Consider the following 24,567-nt stretch of genomic DNA (forward strand, 5'->3'; position numbering starts at 1 on the left):
CATGGACGGCTAACCTAGGGTTAAGGTCGTTTGGGATTTGATACCAACTCCTAAGGGCAGCTAGTCTCTTCTCATCCGTCTTGGAAGGAATACCTACAGCACAGCTATATATAGTCTCCACCTCGTCTACAGGAGTGGACGGAGGAACACTCATTGAGGTGCTAGCCTGAGACCTTAAGGCTGCCCTCGTCCTAAGGTGTTCTTGGAAGACCTCTAAGGGAACCCCAGACGTGTATTCCTCGGTATTCCCACTACTACTACTACTAATATGGCTACTAGAATCAGTATAGCTAGTGGAGTCGTGGTACTTGTCTATAGCCTTATCTACACTATTGCTGGACGAGGAAAGAACAATCTCAGACATTTTGAAATTCTAAGGAAAAACCTAAGAAGGATAAAGAGAGTACCTAGCTCTAGACAGAGGAGATCTAAGGACAAGGAGATACTTCTAGATGAGGCGCTAAGAAGAAAGATGTCAAGGAAGAAAATTTCAGAAATGTGAAGGGTAGAAGAGGAATTCTACTATTTATAGGCGGTAAAATTTAGCATCTAAAATGATGTGACCAGACAAAGTGTGACACGTGGCATACTCCTCGAAAAAGTGAATCGACATGACCAGCCACAAATAAGGTCATAACACGTGGCATGTCTGACCATTGACATGAGGACACATGTCCAAAAAATAGCATTAGGCTATATATATAGTACCTTGGACGACCCCTGGACAAGGAGGCAACTGATGGTGGACTAGGAATTAACATTTTCCCAAGCTCGTCCATGAGAGTCGTCCATGATAAGAAAAGCTCGTCCATGAGAGTCATCCATGTTAAGAAAGCACGAATGGTCCTCCTTTCATAGACCTGGTCGTCCAAGCACTTGAGGGTCGTCAATTAGGAAAACGTTTGGACGACCCCAGACACAGCAAATTCCAAGTCTCTCTATAAGAGTTGATGAATTGGACCACACGTTACTATTCCCAAGCGTGAGTAAAAATCGAGGTTCATTGCCACAACTTCTTACCAAGTACTTGACTTCCAAATAACGGTTATGGAAGAGAAGATCAAATATTCTAACTTCCATGGCAGTTGAGGAAGTTAACCCGGAACCTTTGGACTTCCTCAAAAACAGGGGAAGTTACTGGACAAGTAACCGCCTCAATTGTACACTATATAAAGGCTCATTTGCACCAAATGAGGGTAAGTTCCGAATAACTCCTAAAAGGTTGGAATTCTAGAATAAAAGAAAGTAACTAACTTTGGCATTAGAGGGTTCTTAGCCGGTCCACCCCAATCACCTTTGATCATTTGTTCTTTTTTCAGGCCTTCCAAATAGTTGCTAATCCTTTGAAGCCCAAAGCATCCAACCTACTAATTTTCTTTGCATCATTAAAAATAATTAGGAAAATTATTGTGTATTTGAGCAAGAAAATGAATTTACCGATTTTTGACATTTTGCAAGTCCCAGCCTGCCAAGTTTGCAGCCTCAATCAAAGCAGCCCTCCACCTCTTCAACTTGTCTTCCCCGAAATGCTGCATATGATTGGCAAATACTTCAGCCAAATTTCCCTCCAGTGCCCGCACCTTGGATGGACGCACATCATAGAAAACAAGCACTACAATTTGCTGCAATCTCCGTTTGCATTCCATGATTTTTTCCAGCTCTTTGAGACACTAGCTCGAAGCAGCATAGTTTCTCGAATATACTATAACAGCAATCCTCGACATCTTGATTGCCTTCTCTAAATCTGTCTAGATATCATTCCCTCTTTCAATCTCTGTGTCATATCTAAAGGTCCGAATCTGACGCCGTCTTAGAGCAGCAAAGAAGTGATCTGTAAAGCTAGTGCAAGTATCATCGCCATAGTAACTTACAAATACTTCATAACCCCATGTTGGACTTGTGAAGGATGAGAATGATGCAGAACAGGTTGTTAGGGCCATGCAAGTAGAGCAACAAACTATTCTTACAAGAAAGAAATTAAGAAAAGTGTGTGGGTCTTTTTCGTAAATGTTGGGCTAGGCTGCCTGATGCTGCGCTAGGCCCAAAGTTTTCTAAATATGAGAGTTAGGACCAATCCAATAGCAACCCTCCTTGGTCCGGCTTGTGCGCAAACAATGCCCCTGTTAATCAGGCTTTGATCACATACTCATAACAGACAGAGCTGTTACATTAACTGCGGCAGGTAGATATAATAAAGACAATAATGGAAATTCCTTTACAATTCAAACAAAAGTAAATAATGGACTTTGATAAAGAATGCCCTTTTTATGAAACAGCAACAAAAGGGTAGGTATTGAATGAAAAACAATAAGCTTATTAAAAGAAATAAATGTCAGTATGTCGTATCAAGTTACGTTGCCGAGTCTAAGTCAAGAAGGGAAATCACCTCTTCAACGCAACTAATCTCTCTAAAGGAGAAATTAACTGCTTTAAAGGGGCGGGCCTGAATGACTTGTGTTTAGTGAGGTCCTTCACCGTTACTAGAGAACATTGGTCGAAAAGGGAGAGGGAGATCGACCCATTCGGTGCATGTCTACCACTCTGTTCTCTCTGTTTTTTACTCTTCTCTCTATTTCTTAGTTCTTTCCTTTCTTTCTCTTCGTTTTTACTCTTCTTTCTATTCTCTCTCATTCTTTCTCTCTTTTCCCTTGGTTTTTACTCTTACAGTCGTTTTAGTTCTAGCGACTATCTTACCAAAGGTTGCTCCCCTCTGCCATGCCCAGCAAAGGCTCATTATATAAAGTCAGTCGTGGCTGGCTTTTACCATTTTAGCCCTTAACCGTTTTTGTCTAGTGCGGGTGTCCTTACCGACCATTACTGACTGGCCAGTCACCTAGCCAATGCCACCTACTTGCGCTGGCTACACCACTCCACTTCACCAGACAAAGAAGGCTCTTTTGTTTGTTTGCTTGCCGTGGCATTCTTACCTGCCACGGTGTAAGTACTCTCCTTCTCTCCATCCCTCATGGCATGCACCTAGTGGTTTCAATTCAGCTTTACCTCTTTTTGGTGGTATGTCATCCCAGCAGGACATTATCTCCAAAAGAGCTTGAGTAGGAAACACGAAAATGGGTTTTTCCCCCTCCCCACCACCAGACCATTCTCTCTTACCTCTAACCAATGACCCACCACTTCCTATATTGGCTAGGTACAGGTTGGTGGTGTCTGGGCCTTGCGCGTGCCTTACTTCTATGCTCATCCAAATTCTGCCCGCTGCTCATGTGTTTGCTGCTGCGGTCTGAAGGTCCCTTTGCCCAATTTGCCATTCGTCTTTGACTTCTTATGGCGTGGGCTGCTTTCCTTGACTTCTCATTTATGACATGCTTCTTTAAGGGCTGGGTCTTGCCCAATCGTGGCCTTTTCGTGCTTTATTCTCAGCCTTGCTATTTGCTTCCTACCACATCATTCTGTTATGCCTGCCGTGAAGTTTGCTTGACCTAGGGCTGTTGGACCTCTTCGGGCTTTACTGTTCATTCCTTCTCTGATAGCCCAATAAACTCATTGGGCCCTTTACTACTTGCGGGCTCCCTCATCCCGTCTACTTCCCTTTGAGCATCCTTGGCCCGTTTACTTTCTTGGGGCATCCTTGACCCTTTCCAATTCTATGCTTCCTTGGGCTTTTACTAACTCCTTGGGCTTCCTTGGCCCAAGTGCTTCATACTTCATCTTTGGGGCTCATGGATTCTTCATTGCCCCTTACTCTCTTTACTTTTACTTCAGGCCTGCTGTGACAGCTGTGGCCCATTCTCACTTTTCTACATCCATACTACCCATGGGTTTGCTATTTCTTTCTTCTGGGCCCTCTTAGGCCCATTTACTTCTTCAGGGTCCATTTGTTTGCTTTACGAACCCATGATCCATTATTTCTGCCACTCAGGCTTAATGGTATTTCCATCCCACTCTCTTCTGCCCATGTCTTTGGGTTTTTCCTCCTGCTGTGCTTCTAAAAATGAGCATCTACAAAAAGCAAATTAAAGAAGACCAATGTGCAACGAAGCATTAATGTAGACTTGTGATTTTTCAAGAACAACCAAGGAAGATGAGGGGAAAGTGGCAGGCAAAAGGGGATAGGTAAGGGGAGCTAAGGATGAGTCAAAAAGTTTAATGCGATTGTATGGGTCAATTGACTCAAAAAAAACTCGTGAGACCCGAAATGTGGCTTTCATGATATAAATTGTGTTTGTATAAACTGTTGTAAAACTGTGTTTTGAGTTCAAAATGAGCATTTATAGAAAAAGAATTACAAGTTGTCGCTATTACAAGTTTTGGGTTTAAAAACGTTTTTTTAATCTCTCAAAACACCTAACTAAACAGATCCATAATTGTCACAAATCAATTATCATGGGAAATTATACCATAGTCTGTACTTACTGCTGCATCCACTATCTAAGGCCCGGCCCAATCTTAATCACTCGAAACCCAAAACTACACATTTCTCATGATGATCACTTTGCTACATCTCTGCAGCCTTGGTAGACTATAGTCGCTCAACACTGCACACTCACTAACTGTCCCTCACACGTTGCTTTGGCATTTTGAAAAGCTGAAGAATGTGGAGTTCGTAGCGAATCTACAATTGTATATCTAGTGATAAGATCTTTTATTTTTCTTGATGATCTATATTTATAAGCGTTTTTGACAATTGTCAATTATCAAAACTAAAGACCAAATCGATTTTTTTTTTTTTTTTTAAAACAACAGCAACAACTTGTACATGAATTATTTAAATTTATTTTGATAGACAGGATTTTTTTTGCAATTTAACACCATTTTGCTAACAATTTCATTAGTTAGCTTGTTTCTAAAGCTATTTAAGAAATTAGCATACTCAAGATCTATGTACTGGCAATGCTGACATGGATTAAAATTCCACATGAAACTCGAGTCTAAAGCAATCATTTTTAAGTGTGAAGAAGCAACTATTTATGGCGCCCATTTTTGAAGTGTGAAGAAGCAATTGACAGAATTAGGTGGCAGCAAAAAATATTGTTGAAGAAGTATGCAAGTTGACAACTCAATAGCCAGTGTCATTCAAGGAGAAATGAAGAAAATCTGTAGTACAGGGGAGAAATGAAGCATTCCTGAAGCTTGTCTTGTCTAGTTGTCTTAATAGATATTCAGCAAAAAAAAGCTTCTGGTCTTAATGTATGTTCCTTCTTTTCTCTAATTATCTTTCCCATTACAAGGGATTTGCTTAGCTTAGGTGTTGGCAGTTTAGTGTGTTGCAGACTTGCAGTTTAAAAGGAAAAAAAAGATTCCAGATAGTCGAAAATCTATAACTCAGTTGATCTCAGATGATTTGCGTGGGTACCTAATAAAGATCTTTTAATATAGATCAAATAAAGTTGATCTAAGATGCTGTAAGCATTACTGCAATTGCAAGTAGTGGTGCTGGTGCTGGTACTGTTGAGCACTTCTCTCTCAGAGGTGTTCACGAAAACAAATGCATCCGCTGCCCTTGCTACTGGCATCTTCCACAGTAAGGAGGTACAAACCTGTAGAAATATTTCTTGAACTTCATTGGTATGCAAATGCTGGTGGAGATTATTATCATTCTGTCTTTCTTTCTTTCTTTCTTTTTTCTTCTTCTTTTTTTTATTTTTTTTTATTTTTTTTATGGAGGCTATTCCTTATCATCTTTATTTTTTTTTTCTTTTTCTTCTCTTTTTATGAGCGTCATCCACTTCTCTCCTTTTTCAATTTATTACTTATCATCTTAAAATATTAAAAACCTTTAACCAGCATAACCTTTGTTTCCCTGTCAACACCATAGTGGTTTATCTATGTTCCTTCAATTATGGGTTGCAGGTGCCTGTACGATCTGTAAAAGAACACTTGTTAAAGGAAGGCATTGAAGTCAGAATCTAATCCAATCTTTGAGAAGTTTTGAGGCAAGTCTATAGAGGCATTAGATTCATTCTGCCACAGGCCAAATTAGATGGGGCTCTAACGCTTTAGCTGGGCATGTGTTGTATATTTAAACTTATTCTGTCGTGATTTGATCCATGTCAAAATGTTTTTCCTTTTATTTTTTGTGTAGTACAGTTTGAACATTTTTGCTCTTGTAATTGTTGGCATGATTCAAAACAACAAGATATTAGATTGATTTCTTTAGTAGATCGTCATTTATTCATTCACTTCCATTTGTTCCCTTAGCTTATGATTGGATGGAGGGATAGGAGGAGAAGACGAGAAAAAGTTACTGGAATGTACGATATTTTAGTATATTCTGATTACCTTTCACTCTACTCTCCTCTCTTCAATCCCCATGTTCCAACTACCCTTATCGATATTCCATATATTATATAAGGCATTTTATAATTTTTATCAATGTTCCATATTTTAAATAAGTGTTTCATAATTTTGGGAGACATGAGAAAAAGGAGTTATTAGCACAAGAACATAGGTAATGAATTAACCATTTTTGTCTTAGTCTCCACTCAAATGAGAATGAGAGGATTACTCCAGTCTCAACTTCTCTGATGTCAGAATTATTGCTTGAATTCTATTGCCATATAGTGCCAAGTGTTCGTTAGTAATCTTGATTATACTCATAACATTTTAAGTACGCAATAACTAGTCTGCTTCCTGCCTATATATACATTAACATTTTGACAGACTAATTTGGAGTCTCATGAAGAAAGAGATCTAGGCTTGTACAAGGGTGCTTTGAGGCATGCTAAATCTCCAGTCCGTTATATTAGAACTAGTAAGTTTCCCGTGCGATGCACGGATACTGTTATAATGTTTTATGTAAATTTGTTTTTGAAATATATTATACATATATTATAGCATATTTATTATAAAACTTTATTAGTAATGAGCTCATCATAAAAAATAACAATTATAAATTGCTCATATATATCTATTATAATTATTTTGTTCAAGTAATGGACAATAATTAAAATCACTTGGAGTAATATTGTATAATAAAAGTTGATAAAAGTATATTAATTCATTCTACATTATTGATTTTTATTATATGATGTAATAAAAAGCTTCATTACGATTTTTTTCTTTTTTTTGTTTCTTCAATCTTTGTTATTAAGGTATGGTGGTCTTTGTTATCATCATCAATTTCTCTATCTTCAACGTTTGAAGTTTAATCTGTCCATATGTGTTCAATTTTTGAGCTTTCATCAATTTTTTTCTTTTGTTGCATCATTTATCTTAATCACTAATGAATTGGCATCAAGAGATTCTTACTTGAATTTTACAAAATTTGGACTTTGTCGCTAAGATTTTTCATAGTATTTGTGTTAATCACTAATGAATTGGCATCAAGAAATTCTTAATTGAATCTTACAAAATTTGGACTTCGTCGCTAAGATTTTTCATAGTATTTGCATTTATATTAAATTTCAATAATGTTACAGTTTTTTGTAAATATTTTTATTTTTTATTTTTGTTAATTTTGGAATAGTGCAGCAAAAAGAATTAATATAGCATATTGAATTGTGTATTTTTTTTTTCTTCCATACCTTTTTATTATTTGAAGGTGCATCAAAAATCTTAGCAACTATGTAATTTTCAAAATCACCCTTTAGATTGAATTCATTCAAATGAAGTAGAGAAATCCATTTTTTTCCTTTTTTTTTTTTTAAATCACGTGGAATTTGTTCTCCAATATCAATATTTTTACAATAATTTAAATAAGTTGTACCTCAGTTTATTTTTCAGCAAAATATCTTGTAGATTCAATTAGGATTTTCTCGACATTTCAATCAAATATCACAAAATTTGTTTTGATAGTTGCATCAAAAACTTCAATTTGAATCATGTATCTGAAGTAGTTTGCAATTGTATATATATAGTGGTTATAGTGAGATGAATATATTATAAATATTTGGAGGGTATGTAGTTAATGTGAGTGCCTCTAACTTTGGGATAGAAAGATTTATTTTTGTTTCACATTTTGCATACCAAAATGATTTTGTTTGTGGTTTGACATTCCTTTCACAAAGTACGCATAAAATGTAATACCAACCTATTGTTGTATCAATATTACTTATTATTACAATACCCTAACAGTTTACATCTTTCAATGAACTTTGAAATTAATATGTATTATTTTTTTAATGTAGATAATATGATGTATGATTATTTTTTTACGTAAATGATGAGTATAAATTGAAATGAATAACAAACATGTTTCGTAGGATCTCATTTGATACATTTTATCTTTACTATTGTCTTCATAATATTTAAAGATAAATCCTCTTATGAAATTTTTTTTGCATGTATTTTTTGTATTTCTGGTATAGGATCATGTTTTTTACCATTCCTATCATTGAATTTTTTTAAAGAAAACATTAAGTTAACGGCCTTTTGTGAGATAATATATGATATTTATTAGACTTTTTTGTTATTATAAATTTTAGAAATATGCACTTGTCAATTATTTTAGCAACCTCAAGGATCTTAAGATTTATATATATATTTGTTACACTGGTTAATGATAGAGAATTTGTCTACATAAATTGCATAGAACATTATTAATAGACAAACGCATATTGAATTGAAATTAGGAAAAAATGAAGACATGATTTCACGAGGATGAGATTTTCTAGAATTATCACCTATACGTGGGGAGGAAGAAGAGAGTTTGTAAGAGGGTAAGAGTTTTTGCTATGATTTACACGTGGGAAGGGTCAAACTTGGATCATAATATGTAAGATAAGAACTGGCTTGAATTTTTCATAAGGTTTGGTCTACTTTTAAAATGTAGTTTATTTTATAGTGAATTAATTTTGGTCTAATGTGTCTAATTGTCAAGATCTCATATTTTATATAATAGTAAAAAGAAGTTGCTATGATCTATTGAGTAACAGTAAAAAAAACTTATTAAAAAGAAATAAAAAATGTTAAATTTATATAATAGTAAAAATAAGTTACTATGATCTATTGAGTAATGGTTAAAAAAACTTAATGAAAAAATGTAAAAAAAGGTTAAATGCAATATTAGAATGCCACGTGGCAGGACAGTAAAAAGAAGTTACTATGATCTATTGGGTAATTGTAAAAAAAAAAAAACATAATAAAAAGAGGTAAAAATGCTAAATTTATATAATAGTAAAAATAAGTTACTATGATCTATTAGGTAACGGTCAAAAAAACTTAATGACAAAAGGTAAAAAATGTTAAATATAATATTAGAGTGCCACGTGGCAGAACCTCATGCACTCACACATGAGGTCTCTGCTTTTATATATATATATTGATGTTTTAAGACAAATGGAATCTAGATTACGAAACATATTAGATTCTCCGAATCAAATCCTAAAAGTATCAATAAATCAAAGTTGAGTTTGAGGGAAGATAGCTAGCAATGGTTTACAATTGCTTCATTGTACCTGGCCAGGTAAGTGAAGTGCAATAGTGCGATACAAGATGACATCACTAACAAATTTCATGGTTCTTGAGATAATCTTTATGGATTTGTAGTGTATTGGTACTGTTGTTTCCATACTATGATCCTGACCAATGACCAGTGCCAAATCTATATAATATCTAAATGCTAAAATGTAACATTTATTGTTGCTATGTTTTTGTTGAGCCACATGAACATAGCATTTTAGTCCATTCGGTCTAATTTGGTCCTGTTTGGTCCATTCAGTCTGCTCTTGTTCATTTTGGTCTATTTTGGTCCATTTTAGTTCAGTTCATTCTATTTTGGTCCATTTCAGTCGATTTAGGTCTATTTGGGTCTAATTTGATCTATTTGGTCCACTTCAGTCGGTTTTGGTCTATAGAGGTCCACTTCGGTCCATTTAGTCTACTTCGGTACAGCTCAGTTCATTCAGTCTACTTTGCTCCATTCAGCCGACTTTGGTCCAGTTCAATCCATTCAGTCCTATTCAGCATATATTGGTCTACTTTGGTCCAATTCAGTCTATTCCCATTCGATCGACTTTAGTATGCTTTAGTCCAGTTCAGTCCATGTGATCTATTTCGATCTACTTTAGTCCGGCTCAGTCCATTAGGTCTACTTTCTTTTCTTTTTTTTTGCTTGCATTGCTTGATCAATATTGATTATCAATACTCGGTATTGACTAGTTGCTTCCCATCACTGCTTAGTGTTTTAACTTTCAAGTGTACTTCTAAAACAAACACAAAACAATGACTAGTTGTTGTCCATCACGTGTTTCCTGTACTACAAATAAACGATTGTTCCCTCTTTTTGACCAATTTTTGATGTTCTTTCAAAAGCTTTTTTAACCTAATTAAATCTTACCATTACTTGCATTGCACATGAGCTTTTGGGTCAGCTCTCTCATGCTCCTCCTAAAACCAATGACAGCATGCCACGCTGTGAACTCACTGATACCATTGTCTTGATAAGATCAATCAGGCATCACCCATTCTATTTTGTTATGAAGCTGATACCATTTTCTTGATAAGGATATCATTTTTTTAATGTAAAAGTTCTCACATCATTGGCTGCTATTTTTTTTTTTTTTTTGGTAAAGAGGATAATATCATTAAAAACTAAATAGCATCATTGGCTGTTGAAGTTTCGTAAAATGTCCAAACCACTATTCATTTTGGTTGATAAGGTAGGTCCTGTCCACTTTGCTTTAGCTATCTTCTGGCCCAAAGAAATCGTGAAGCATCTACATTTTCCTCTCTCAACCTAGCTTTATCAATGCGTGTGTGGAGCAGTGTAGTCGATATCGTACCGGTACGTATACCGGTATCAAAACGCCAACATTTCGTATCAGTTTAAATACCAGCCGTACTAGCCATGTACTGGCCCTACTAGCCAATTTCGGGCAATACCGAAAATATCAGCCGGTACACCAAAAAGCTTTTTTTTTCTCTAGTTTTGTAATTTTTGAATTTTTGTAATAGCAGTAACTGATTTGCATTAACTTATTAGTATTTGTTTTTTTTAGTATGCAATGAACAATTAAGCTTTCTATTTTTTATATTTTTTTTCTTTTAATTGATGCTAGAGTCTAAAACCATGAATAATTTGTTCTGAATTGAGGTAATGTTTTATGGTAAACTTTTATATTTATTATAATACACACACACACACACACACACACACACACACACATATATAAAATAACGACAAACCCGAAACGGTACACTGATATTGATCGATACTGAAATATATCGTTTCACTAGTCAAACCGATACAGCCTCCAGTACGAGATTAACTCTCATAGTGTGGAGAGCAAGAGGCTGATAGCTATATATATATAACATAGACATTAAATAAGAGGTAGGACTATTCATTAGATTATTTTAAGTCATAGTGTATGAAGATTATAAAATTTTACAACTTTATTTCTAATATAATTTCTAAATTACTGAAGAACATCTCATTTTTAGTTATGATAGGATATATAATTTCCCTAGTTAGAGTTTGATTAGTTTTAAGTTTAAACTTTGTATTATTATATTTAATTGTTGATTATTGATTTAATTAAGTGAATGTAATGGTTGATTTTATTGCACTATAAAGTTTTTAATGTCCACTATATAGTCATCTCTATTTTATTTCTTACTCCTCTTGACCACCTTTTTATTTTCCAAATAATGGTTATTCATTGACGTTTGATTTCATTTCTTTTTTTTTTTTTTTGATATGTTCATTTCTTTTTTTCTTCCTTCATTTATTCTATATTACTTTGTATGTTCCCTTACTAGTTGTAAATTTTGTGGTTATCAATAAGAAATAGATATCATGGATGGCTTAAATAGTTGTAGATGTAGTTACGCTAGTGGTATGTCAAATGTTTTTTTTTTTTTTCCTTCCGAATTTTCAAGGAAATATGGAAGACATTTCTCTAGTTCGGTCTCAATCAATTAAGATATCCATAATATATGATAATGAGCCTTAAATTTTTTTTTTTTTAATGTATGAAGTGGTTAGGTTAGTGGTATGTCAAAGTTTTTATAAAAAAAAATTAAAAATAATTCCAAGGTAATGTAAAAGCCTTTTTTTTTTTTTAAAGAAATTGTGACTTTTTGAATTGTATAAATATGATTTTTTTTAATTACCTTATTTATAGATTTCATTATTAGGTTATAAACATCTAAATTAAAGTAGATGAATATTTAAATCAAATTTATATGTAAATTTACAACCACACAAGATAAATATGTATAGATAATTTTTTTTTTTTATTCATGAATAATTATTTCATTGTTTACCTATAAATATTTAAACTAAAGTTTTTTTTCTAGAAAAAATATATAAATTAAAACTAGATGGATATGTAAAGGTAAAATTATATGAAAAGTTAAAAATACCCAAGATGAATGTTTAACTACTAGTAGATATGTATTTTTTGAAAACTAAAAGTGTACTCGATTGCTTTAGCTAGAACTATATAACTATGCAAATATTGTTGCAAGTGCTTTCATCATTTGTAGATTATCAAGTTTGGTGGCCTTACAAAACATATATTTTATTTTGCAAAAAACTTTACATGAACTCCTCTTTTGTGACAACTTTTTTTTTCTTTTTGCTGAAACAACTTAAGAATATTAAGACTTAAGTTAACCAATATGGTAGTTGTAGAACACGTCAATGATATGAAAAATAGAAATGTTTAAATATTTAAAAAGAATTTTTAGTAGATTATAATATAAAACATTTTTTTTCTCAATATTTTATGTAACTTTTCCCTTAAGATCAATATTGTTGGCATCCTTTAAAGATGATACATAATATTTTTGAGAAGAAGAAGAAGAAGCAGAAATGATGCTAACACAAAATATAAAATTTTTAAGTTTGCATGATTTAAATTTGTGGCAAAAAAAAAAATAATGTATCTATGATAAAAGTTTTTATCTAAGCATGCGTTTGGATTGCGTTGGGGATGAAAAAATTTTGCGTTTTGCTAAAAAATGGTGGGTTCCACAGTCCTGTTTATGCATTTTTTGGTACTATTCATGGGTTTCACTGTACTATTTCAACTAAATTTTTCTTTTATCTACAGTATTTTCAGTAATAAGTTTTCAGTTTCAGCAAAATAAATAATTTCCAAACACACCCTAAATGATATATAGTAGTTCATATTTTTTTAGTCTTGATTCAAAAAGTTCATTCTCAATAGCCTTTTAAGTCTAGAAATTGTTCAATCTGTAGGCCTAAACACATTCAAAGAGTGCTATTTAAATTATAAATTATATGACCCTTTATTACACAAATATTTTGATTCCCCCAATGTATGGTAAAGGAAGGCAGGTTTATGTGTAGCCATTTTCTTGATTTGTGGTGCATAATTTAATAGTATGAAGGATGTGACTGGATTTAAATGTTGAATGAAATAAGATGAGAAGAAAAAAGAGTAAAAATAAAATATATAACAATCAATATCAAATTATCTAAGTCATTTTATGTAATATAATAATATTATATTATTATATACTATATATATATAGTGCAGTGGGATAATATTTAATCAAAGAGAATATAAAAGATAACAACTTAAAATACAAAACTAAATTTAATCAACTCAAAGTAGAATTCTAATTAATACAAAAATTCATCAACCTAAAGAATTGATGCAAAAAAAAAAAAATCAAACAAAAAATGAAAAACAAATTGAGAGAGAAAGAGAGTAGCATTTTTTGTGTGAGAAAACTATGCATAGAATGAAAAAGAAAATGTCAAATTTATAATAAGATGTTGAGAATAAGAAGAGTCAAAATAAAGGAAGACAAAAAGGTAGAGAAAGAATGATATTAAGGTAGAAAGTGGTGGAGAGATGAAGAGGCAAAACGAATGGAGAGGCAAAAGGAATGGAGAGTTTTGGGAAATTAATAATAAAAATAATGGTTAAAAGATATTTTACTTTTTAAGTAATGGAGTTTTTAAGTCACCTTAAATGAGAAAATGTTTTAAAAAGTATATAAGAAAAATTAGAAACAAAAAATATGATATGACTGCTGATGTGGGTCAGTGTGAGCATAGCAATATTATATGCTACACTTTAGCTTTTAGTAATATATAGATTGACGAAAAAGTAATATGTGTTTCATGGACATTTGGGCTTTTCTTTAGACTTTCTCATTTGTGTGAGGGGCAAAATTGAGATGAGCGAAAATTATAGAGGGCAAATTGCTTTCTAGGCATTAGTATATAGGTGTTTTGGGAAAGGTCAAGGGGGCCACTGTCCCCCCCACCACCCAATTGCCCCCCTCGCTTTTACACTGTTAAATTTTTTATTGGAAGTGTATTTTAACAAGGGAATAGTTAGACGGATGTCCTCAGAGTATTAGTTTAGAAAATATTTTTAAAAACTTTTTAAAGGAAAAGAATAAAAGACAACTTTTTATATTTCTCATGAAAGTAATATAAAAAATTTCCTAAAATGAAAATTTAACAAATGCTCTAAGAGCACCCACTTACTGGACTCTTTTAACAAATTTAATGGTGTTGATTACATTTTCTTCTTATATCTTTCATATTTGCGAAATTCATATATTATTAAAGATCAATAATTATCTCAATTATAAAATATTTTATATTTTAAATTATGCACAAAAAGTGAGTTTATAGATTGAATAACATCCAACCAATGCAAAATTTGGCAACCATATTTTTTTTTTAAAAAAAACAAGAAAGTTTAATCCAACAGTAGAATTTTTTAATAATTTGATAAGAAACGTAACATTAACAAAGAGTTACAATAAGTTTAACTTTGTAGTACACAACTAAACCCTAAAATATCTTGAATCCTCTAGATAAAGATATGGAATCCATCAGAAAAATTGAGAACAAAATATTGAAACATTTTGATCCTCAACAATAGGATATATGGTTTCCACTAGCTTTGCCATTGGGCCACCAAACCAAATAAAATTGAGGCTCTGATTTCACATGACGCAACGTGATAGCATAGAGTTAATATCCTAGAACACCCTCAATTCTCTAGTTAAAGATCTAGAATCCACTATAGTAATAAAGAACTAAAGATTAAAATTATTGTTCACAGTGAGGATTATTGAAAATCCGAACCTTAGTTCTTTTTATAAGGAAGATTAAACAATGTCATTAAACTACAAAATTTTTGGCAAAACATATTAATGTAATGATAAAGAGCAATTATTATAAAACTGACTATATAGATTTCAAATCTTATCACATCATAAAAAAAATTAAAACTATCTTTGATTTCCATTCAATCATGTAAGCTTGAATACATGAAAATTTGAACTCATCAAATAACTATGTATGTGAAACGCCTAGTCAAGATTATTGTCAAAATATATGCTACACAAGTATACAATTACTCAAAATCACTCAAGACAACCCATCAAAACTCAGAAGAGCTTGCTTCCAAACTCATCTTTATCCGGACTAATTCTTGAAGACAAAGATGATGTGGTACTGGCTAGGTCCCTGAGCTCTGACAAGCTTCTCCCAAGCTGAAGAGCCACTTTCACTTCTAACAACTCCCCATTTTCCCTCCTATCAGCCTCTTCTTCCTTTAGGTTTGATTCTATAGTCTCTTCCATAAGCCTAAAGAACCCAGCTGAGTCCCTATACATCTCAAACACCATCCCAACTTGCCCACCGTGCTCCACAGTGTTAACCACAGTGGCTAAAGCTCCAAACATCACTGCCAAAAATGCACCCCATGAGCCAATGAAAGGTAATCCCTGTAATATTGACCCAACTGCAGCCAAACCAGTAAACAAAGGACCACATACTGCAAGAATTTTGTTAACTTTAAGTACTACTTTGCTTAGCCTCACATATTCTGCTTCATCTTTTCTCTTCATAACCCCAAGAACCTCTCTCATTTCCTCTTCAAGCTTCTCATTCCACCCATTTCTGTTTACTTTCCCATTATCCTTTTCTTGTTGAGTCTTCAAATAATGTTTTGGCCACCACACAGCTGGCTCAACCTTTTTTGGAAATTTATCAAGCATTGTCCCAAGTAAGGGAAGTGGGTAGGCCTTATCAAGTGCCAAAACTTTGTTCATAGCATCTTCTACATCATCTTCAGTTGGATTTTGAAGAGCCAGAGTCATTTTGATATCCTCATGAAGTTGCTTAAATAGTCTGGAAGCATTTCTTTGTTCTTCTGCAAGCTGAGAAGGCTGAATCTTATTCATCACTAGTAAAATACCAGTGACAGCCATATAGAGAAGACTAGAAGAGAGCTTTAGAGCCAAAACAACTGGTGCTGCAACTCCAACTCCACTCACAGCCACAAGTCCAGCCATGGTTGCTGCCGTGACTGTCATTCCATTCACAGAAGTTAGCAGAAGACGGTTCCAGTTATCTCTCTGGAACCCTAAATTCTTGTGCATTTCTGTTCTATCTGCTACAATTTCCATGATTGCATATAACTCTTTCACTGCCTTTGTTTCTATCTTAGGCTTCATTTCTATTTGGGTTAAATCAGGTTTAAAGGTTTGTAGCCTTTTACTTTGATTCAACTCATCAACAAGGAGCCTTGGAAGAGAATCATGATTTGATGATGATAGGAATTTTTGGGCATTTAAGGTGGCTTTGATTTTTCTGAAGGAAGCTGAAGAAGAAGAACAACAACAAAAAAAAGAAGCAGCTTGAAGAGTTGCCATTAACACTAGCTATATGATCACCTACTTCTTGCTTTGCAATTGAGCTAGAAGGTGTTGTGGTGAAATGAGTGAGTTTTAATTCTGAAATATATAGAAGAAAATCGTACTGTGAAATTAATGGACGTGTGGGCCTCAATTCTTTTAACGTTTCGAATGAGTTCATGGGTTGGGAGGTTGGACTAGTTCATCAATATTCATTTACCTTTGATTTTGCTCCAACAGTTTTACTTTTTTGACTTTCAAAAGGAAAAACCATGTGAACCCTGAAGTAAACTTTCCACGCGCTACCCAAAGTCCAAAGAGTTATTGTCGTTATGAATGGGTTTTTTTTTTTTTTTTTTGAACAGTTGTCGTTATTAATTTAACACTTTAACGTGACTCCCATGCAATCATACCAAGTTTTAAATAAAAAGCTTTCGTGTGTGTGTGTGTATATATATATATATATATATATTTTATTGTTTAGCAAAAAAATAAATATACCGCTTACAGTACAGTAATTTTGCTAGTTAATTTGTTTCTGCTTCAAGGTGACTAATATTGATTAATATAGTGAGGTCTAAAATCAAAATTATACTTTGACTACCATTTTGTCTACATTGCATCGTTGCATATGGCAATCCGATGAAATAAAATCAAGGATTTTCTTCAGTGGTGGCGCCACTTTATGGTCAGGGTGTTTCTAGGAACACCCTGACTTGAAATTCATATATACTAATTTTTTTTATTTTTTACCCTTAAAATATAAAATAGGAACACCCTCAATTAAAATTAGGAACACCCTCACATTAAAAAAAAATATATATTTGTTCTACTTTCAAGCCAAAAAAAAAAAAAGCCAAAAAAAAAATTTCAACTAAAATCTGAAAAAAAAAAAATTTGTAATAGAGAAAAAAAAATTGTAAGAGCAAAACATCAGACGGGATCACAGCAAGCCCACGGAAAGCCCAACAGATGACAGAGGAAGCAAACACACGGTTTCTCAACAACAAAAAAAAAAAAAAAAAAGACCCATCAGAAACCTCAAATCAGTTATCAGTAGTTCAGTACATCATCACTAAAGCTTTTCTCAAAAAAATTAAAAAAATCTAATAAAGCTAAAGCATTAAGCAAACCTAAAAAGGAAAAACATAACAACGGCCGAACGGCGCTCCCCTTAGAAGTTAGATCGATCCACGGTTCTAGTCGCTCATCGGACATCGGAGATCGCCAGATCGGTCCAGCTCCAGTCATAGTCGATCATTGGAGATCGGACTCGTCGCCCCTCATCACATTGGAGACGGAGATCAGTCCACATCGTCCCAATCGCAGTCGCAGTTCCAATCACAGTTGCTCATCGTCGTCATTGCCGTCGCCCAGGTATTTCTCTCTCTTTTTCTCTCTGACTCTCTCTCGGTCTCTCACTCTCTCTATACTATCTCAAATCTGAAATGAACATAGGAAATGAAAATGAAATAATGAACATAGTTATGACTTTATTTATGACTCTCTCTCTCTTTAGTCATTATTAACTTTATGACTTTGTCTCATTATCTGAACTGGTGAACCGTGATTGGCCGGCTGAAGCACTCAGTTTTTTTTTTTTTTTTTTGAGAAACAAGCACTCAGTTTAACTTTATTATTTTTTTTACTTTTTGAATTTGGCATTTTGCTTTTGGCTTTATCTTATGATTGATTCTTATCCGTTGGTTGGTGTGTAAATTGTAATGTGTTGGTGTTGGTGTTGCCGTGTTGGACTGTTGGTGTGTATTGGTATTAGACTCAAAGCCATTAATTGTCTTTTAGCATTATTGTGATTTGTGAAATTGTGATTGTGAAATTTTCTGATTGGTAACTAGTTTTTGTGAAATTTTCTGATTATCTTTTAGCGTTAATAATTTAATTAACCAATACATTATAAAAGACAAAAAAAATTAAATTATGTTAGGCTAAACAACAATTAATAATTTTATAATTAATGAAACAATAATATAACAAATTATAATTTATAAAAGACAAACAAATTAATGAAACAACTAAACAACAATAATTAATAATTTAATTAATATTTTAAATAAACTTATAATTTATTGTTTATTCTTTTGCTAGAATTATGGACAAATACTTGATAAAAAAACCACATACCCAAGATTCATCTCTTGTGCAAGATTCATCTTCTGTGCAAGATTCATCTCCATCTTCTAAGCGAAGTCGTGTTGACTTTAACTTAGAAAATCTTCCTTCAGATCCTAGGCTACGACAAAATATATCATCTTATCATCCTAATAATCATGATGAAATAAGAAGACATTATTTAGGAAAAGGCCCTTGTCAACCTCCTCATGATTACCCGGTATCATATTTTTCTAGAAAGCCCCGTCGATTTAGAGTCGAATGGTATGAAACTAGAAATTGGTTAGAATATAGTATAGCCAAAGATGCAGCATTTTGTTTTTATTGCTACCTATTTGGGAAAGATGTTGGTAAGCAAGGAGGAGGTGACACTTTTGTAACGAAGGAATTCAGACTTTGGAATCAGCTTAGGAAGTTTGATTCCCAATTGGAGGAGTTAATAGTGCTCATAACCAAGCTGTCAAGAAGAGTGAAGATTTACAGAAGGAAAAGCAACACATTCAAAGTGTTTTGGTTAAGCAATCAAATCAAGATAAAGCTGAATATCGGATTCAATTAAATGCAATAGTTGATTGCGTAAGATTCCTTTTATTCCGAGGATTAGCTTTTCGTGGTCACGATGAATCTCAAGGTTCAAGTGATAAAGGAAATTTTTCTTGAGCTTTTACAATTTTTGGGGGTTCACAATGAATCTATCAATGAAGTGATGCAAAATACTTGGAAAAATTGCAAGCTTACCCATCCTGATATTCAAAAAGACATGGTGAATGCAATTGCACATGAAACATCCAAAGCCATCATCGAGGATCTTGGCAATGGGTTCTTTTCAATATTAGTTAATAAGTCACGTGATATCTCAGTGAAAGAACAAATGGCACTCGTTCTTCGTTATGTAAACAAACAAGGAATTATTATAGAGCGGTTCCTTGGTATTGTACATGTAGCAAGTACCACCGCTTTGTCACTCAAATGTGCTATTGAAGGTTTACTTTGTGAACATAATTTGAGTTTATCGAGATTACGTAGGCAAGGTTATGACGAAGCTAGTAATATGCAAGATGATATCAATGGTCTCAAAACATTAATTTTGAAAGAGAATAAGTCAGCATTTTATGTCCATTGTTTTGCTCATCAACTTCAATTGACATTTGTTGCCGTTGCTAAAAATCACATTAACATTGCTGATTTTTTTTATGTGGTTAGTAATTTAGTAACTGTTGTTAGAGGCTCTTGTAAGAGACAAGATGCTCTTCGAGATGCTCAATTTGCCAAAATTAAAGAAGATTTAGAGAATGGTGTACGAAGAAGTGGACAAGGTTTGAATTAAGAGACAAATCTTAAACGTCCTGGTGATACACGTTGGGGATCATATTATGGGACTATTCTCAACTTGATTTTGATGTTCTCTGTTGTTGCTGATGTACTTGAAATTATTGAAGAAGATGGGCTCTCTGACCAAAAAGTTGAAGCTCAATCTATTATAAGGTCAATTCTATCTTTTGAATTTGTTTTTGCTCTACACTTGATGAAAAACATTTTAGGGATCACAAATGAGTTATCAATAGCATTGCAAAAAAAAATCAAGATATAATAAATGCTATGGATCTTGTTAAAGTGTCTAAGCAACGATTGCAAGTGATGAGAGATGATGAATGGACATCTTTATTGACTGAAGTGTCTTCATTTTGTACCACACATGATATTCCTATCTTGAACATGGATGAATATTGTCCCAAATATTCATTAAAAATAAAATAAAAAATATTTCCCACTTGTCTCTTTAGTCTTCAAAAGAAATATTTAAAAAAAAAACTATTTTATAGTCTTCAAAAATAATAAATAATTGACCTTTATTGTCTTCAAAAAAAATGAATGAATGAGAATGAAATACTAATATTTTTTAAGTCCAATTATATTCAAGTAATATTGTAGGACCTTTCGCCTTTTGGTTTTGGCTAACATCAAATTATCTTTAAGCACAATTTTGTTTCTTTTGCTTTTTACAACCGATCTTATGTTTTTTTTTTTTTATGAACAATTAGGTTTTCAATGTGAGGACAAAACAGAAGTGACGATTAATGAAAAAGAAGAAATCATATTAATTATTAAAGACATTTATTAAAAATTGAAAAAATTCTGGCATGATAATATGAATTTAATTAATATTCTTATTGCTAATTTCTCTTCCTATTTTATTCTTACATAGTGGGTAATTTTTCTATAAATTTTTTTTTTTTTTAAAAAGTCATTCCATAATTTGTAACAAATTTTTTCATTAGCTTGCCATTTAATCAAATTACTCTTTTTTAACATTCTTTTTATTAGATTTAGAAGAAAAATGGTCAAAAAAAATATATCAAGAATGAGAAATTTATGTTATACTTATAAAACATGAATTGTTGTTGAAGCCACTTGACTTAAGAATTAACTAGTAAAAAATATAAGTACACATCTGGTTAAATTTTCATGCCAATCCATCTGTTTGGGAAAAAAATGTGTAATATATATTAATTAATTTAAAGTATATTTTTGTAATGTCCCAAAACAAAATTAAGATTTTGATAAGAAGAAAAATGTCTTCATTTACAATTGATTCATTTTATTATTTAGATTAAATATTATAAATCTAAAAATGTAAACCATATTTTTATCTATATTTATTAGGATAAAAAGGGTCATATTTTCACATATTGTTAATTTAAAAATAAAATTTTAACGTTAGAAGATGTATAACTCAACTAGTTAACATCTCTAGTTATTTTCAACCAAAATATCCAAAATTTAAATTATCTTTTGCAACTATTTAATTCATGACCCACCTCGACTTTTAGGCCCAAGTGAACCATACAAGTAGATGGTGTGGTTCAGGAAAGCTTGAAACTCCAGACAAAATAGACACTCCAGAGTCCAGACAGTCCACAAAATGGTATTGGTTTTTTGTTTGGTGGTTGACTTTGAATGATAATGTTTGTGACTTTTGGGGCTGGGTAATCGCCGGTCTTTTTCCACCAAACTTTGGGCTGGAATTCCATGCTCCTGATTAGTCATAGGTCTCCGACCTCTTATGAAACGCGTGGTTACTGTTTCTTGTACTTGTTGCCATGTACCTTGTTTTTCTTTTTCTTTTTGTGTTGGCCAAATAAGAAGTAGCAAAAAAGGTTTGTGTACTTTGGCTTGAATCCTTGGACGGTGTAGACTGTGGAGGGTACCAAATGTACTGGTGTGGCATGCATCCCAGCTTGTTGAAGGAATCTTTTGAATCCATGGTCGGTCTAATGGTTACTAAGACTAATGAATTTCATGTGGTTTTATTTCCGAAACCTTTATCCAATATCTAATCTATGAAAATCTTTCTTCTAATTATATGGTGCGTATAGAACTAAGGAGCTACACACCTAAAAATAATCAAATGTTTAAAAAGCTTTAGAAATCATCGTTAACAAAAAATAAATAAATAAATTATTTTAAATGTTTGGTTAACTTTCCGTTTGTTTAATGTTAAAAAGTGAAATTTGAACGAAAAAAAAAAATTCTTTATTCATGTATCTCTCGAACTTAACACCTTTAATCCTTCTTTGACTTAAAACATTTGATCCCTCCTCAATTTATTCATTTTAAAGCCATGTTAAATTCATATTAACTATAATGTGTACCCGAGTATGTCACAGCATCCAAGAAGCAATACAACTTTGACTTCTATGAACATCAAACATAGATGTGTTACTAAATAGTCTTCATTCTTCCTCATGCAAAGACGAACCGGCCGGATTCTATTTTTAGGGGGCAAAGCCAAATTTTCAGTAAGAGATTTTCCACCATATATTTAAGAGAATGAGAATTATATGAAGATTCATGAATAAGTTAATACATGAAAAATAAAAGTAGCGTCTATTTGATATTAACAAAATATAAATTTCTTTAAAAAAACAAAACAAAACAAAATGATTGCTGTTTAAGACATATCAACTTGATCATCTTGTGAAGATATAACTGGACATTCAATTAAATCCAAAAAGTCATTTATGATTAATATTGTATTAAATTTGAAACATTTCCTTGACTTTAAAGTTAGAGCTTAGCATAAATTCTTTGGTATGTATATCACATTCTACCTGGCACCTAAATCCAAACGCAAACATAAAACAAAACTAGCTTTAAGAACCCAACAAAAAAAAAAAAAAAAAAAGAATTGATGAATATGACCATGAGAGAAAAATATGAATTTGAGAAAATGCAATACCAAACAATGTGAAACAAGAATAGTGTTCAATTTGACTATATCGAAATTATCTAGCTTTATGTTTTACTCACAAAAAATAAAGATGATTTTCAAAACATAAATTGTACTTCGTTCATACTAGTATCCAAACATACAAACAGTTAACCGCCACTTTCCTTTTTCTTCCCATAATTTTTATTCTTATAAAGTTATAATTGAAATTAGTGTTGTTATTTTTTTTTTTTTAAGAATTCAATAGTTGGAGTGGGGTATTTGAACTCTAGATGACTCTATTGGAAACACTAAAGGATTCTATCTAGTTGAATTACAAGACCCTTGGCAATTAGTGAATTAACTAAGAAAAAAAGTTTAAAAATAAAAAATATTGTATAATTTTCAGTCACAAAGTTTAATAATTTTATAATCAAGAAAACAAAATTATTAAATAAAATTGAGCCTTTTTTGTTTTTGTTTTTTAAATTAACAAGAGAGAGCCCTAACCAATACTGAGGGTAAAATTAGAGTCCTCAAGATACCAGTGGTCCTTGAACATGGGTGCTGCCTGTTAACTTTTTTGTTGAGCCAATTAATTCTTAAGAATGAGTCAACTTCAAAATTTATATTTTTAAAATTATAACAATATTCATTGTTTCAAAATAAAAAATAAAATAAGATAACCTGCTGTTATTAATAATATCCTACTAGCTCATGAGATTTTTGACATTCTTAAGAAAAGAAAGGTAAGAAAAAAGGCTTTGGGGTTTGAAAATAGCTATGTATAAGGCTTATGATAGGGTTAATTGGAATTTTCTTAAAGTTGTCTTACTCTCTATGAACTTTAGCAACACTTAGGTAAATTGGATTATGGGGTGTGACATCTCTATTCAATATTTTTTATTGGTCAATGGTAACCCTACTCAACCCTTTAACCCATTTAGAGGCTTAATACAGGGAGACCCTCTATCGCCTAACCTATTCTTGTTTTGTGCCAACATTCTCTCTCTAGCTCTTAAAAAAGGAGAGAACCAGAAGAATATTAATGGAATCCGGGTAGGAAGGAATGGTGTCTCATTCACCCACCTCTTCTTTGTTGATGGTTCCTTATTTTTCTTCCAAAATGGTAAGGCATCCCTCTCTAACCTCAGAAACACAATTCTTTGGCACTGTTCAATCTCGGGTCAAAGCATTAACTTAACCAAGTTTGACCTGTTTTGCTCTCCAAACATACCTCAGGATATTCAGGAATCCGTAGCTCTCTCTCTTCAAGTGAACCTTATTCAGAGTCCTAGTAAATATCTAGGGATCAATTTCAAACTTAGAGGGAGGAGGGTAGCTGACTTCCAAGACATTACTGACAGGGTACAAAAAAAGTTTCAAAGATGGAAGGCCAAACTGCTTTCCCAAGCTGGCAGAACCACTTTGATCTCATTTATTCTACAAGCCATGCCCTTGTACACTTTTACCTGTTTTAGAATCCCTGAGACAGTATGTAATAAATTGGATGCTGTCACTAGGGCCTTTTGATAGGGGCATGATCTTGGAACTAGGAAGTTGCATTTGGTTAACTAGTATAAAATCTGTTAACTAAAAAGCAGAGGTGGGCTTGGGCTTGAAAAGTTCAGTCTCATCAATCAAGCTGTGATATTCAAGCAATTCTGAAGAATACAGCATTCTAACCCATC

The 24,567-nt window shown here is 32.8% G+C and overlaps 2 protein-coding genes across 2 annotated transcripts; one reads left to right on the forward strand and one right to left on the reverse strand.

Annotated features, from left to right (window-relative positions):
* Positions 1-15,146: 15,146 nt before the first annotated feature.
* LOC142641222 (putative F-box protein At4g22030) lies at positions 15,147-16,599 on the reverse strand. Its single transcript, XM_075815622.1, has one exon. It carries the CDS (start codon positions 16,552-16,554, stop codon positions 15,286-15,288), a length of 1,269 nt encoding a protein of 422 aa, XP_075671737.1. The 5' UTR covers positions 16,555-16,599; the 3' UTR covers positions 15,147-15,285.
* Positions 16,600-19,285: 2,686 nt separating this feature from the next.
* On the forward strand, positions 19,286-19,993 carry LOC142639402 (uncharacterized). The gene is made up of 2 exons (XM_075813590.1): positions 19,286-19,736; positions 19,878-19,993. Exons 1-2 carry the CDS (start codon positions 19,286-19,288, stop codon positions 19,991-19,993), a joined length of 567 nt encoding a protein of 188 aa, XP_075669705.1.
* Positions 19,994-24,567: the final 4,574 nt, after the last annotated feature.

This window comes from Castanea sativa, chromosome 6 (assembly GCF_040712315.1).
Source record: "Castanea sativa cultivar Marrone di Chiusa Pesio chromosome 6, ASM4071231v1".
Classification (NCBI taxonomy): domain Eukaryota; kingdom Viridiplantae; phylum Streptophyta; class Magnoliopsida; order Fagales; family Fagaceae; genus Castanea; species Castanea sativa.

Coding starts and splice junctions, on each gene's coding strand:
- LOC142641222 (XM_075815622.1), bottom strand. CDS start 16,554: ATGGCAACTCTTCAAGCTGCTTCTTTTTTTTGTTGTTGTTCTTCTTCT.
- LOC142639402 (XM_075813590.1), top strand. CDS start 19,286: ATGAATCTCAAGGTTCAAGTGATAAAGGAAATTTTTCTTGAGCTTTTA. Junction 19,737..19,877: donor TATGCAAGATGATATCAATG/GTCTCAAAACAT, acceptor TTAGTAATTTAG/TAACTGTTGTTAGAGGCTCT.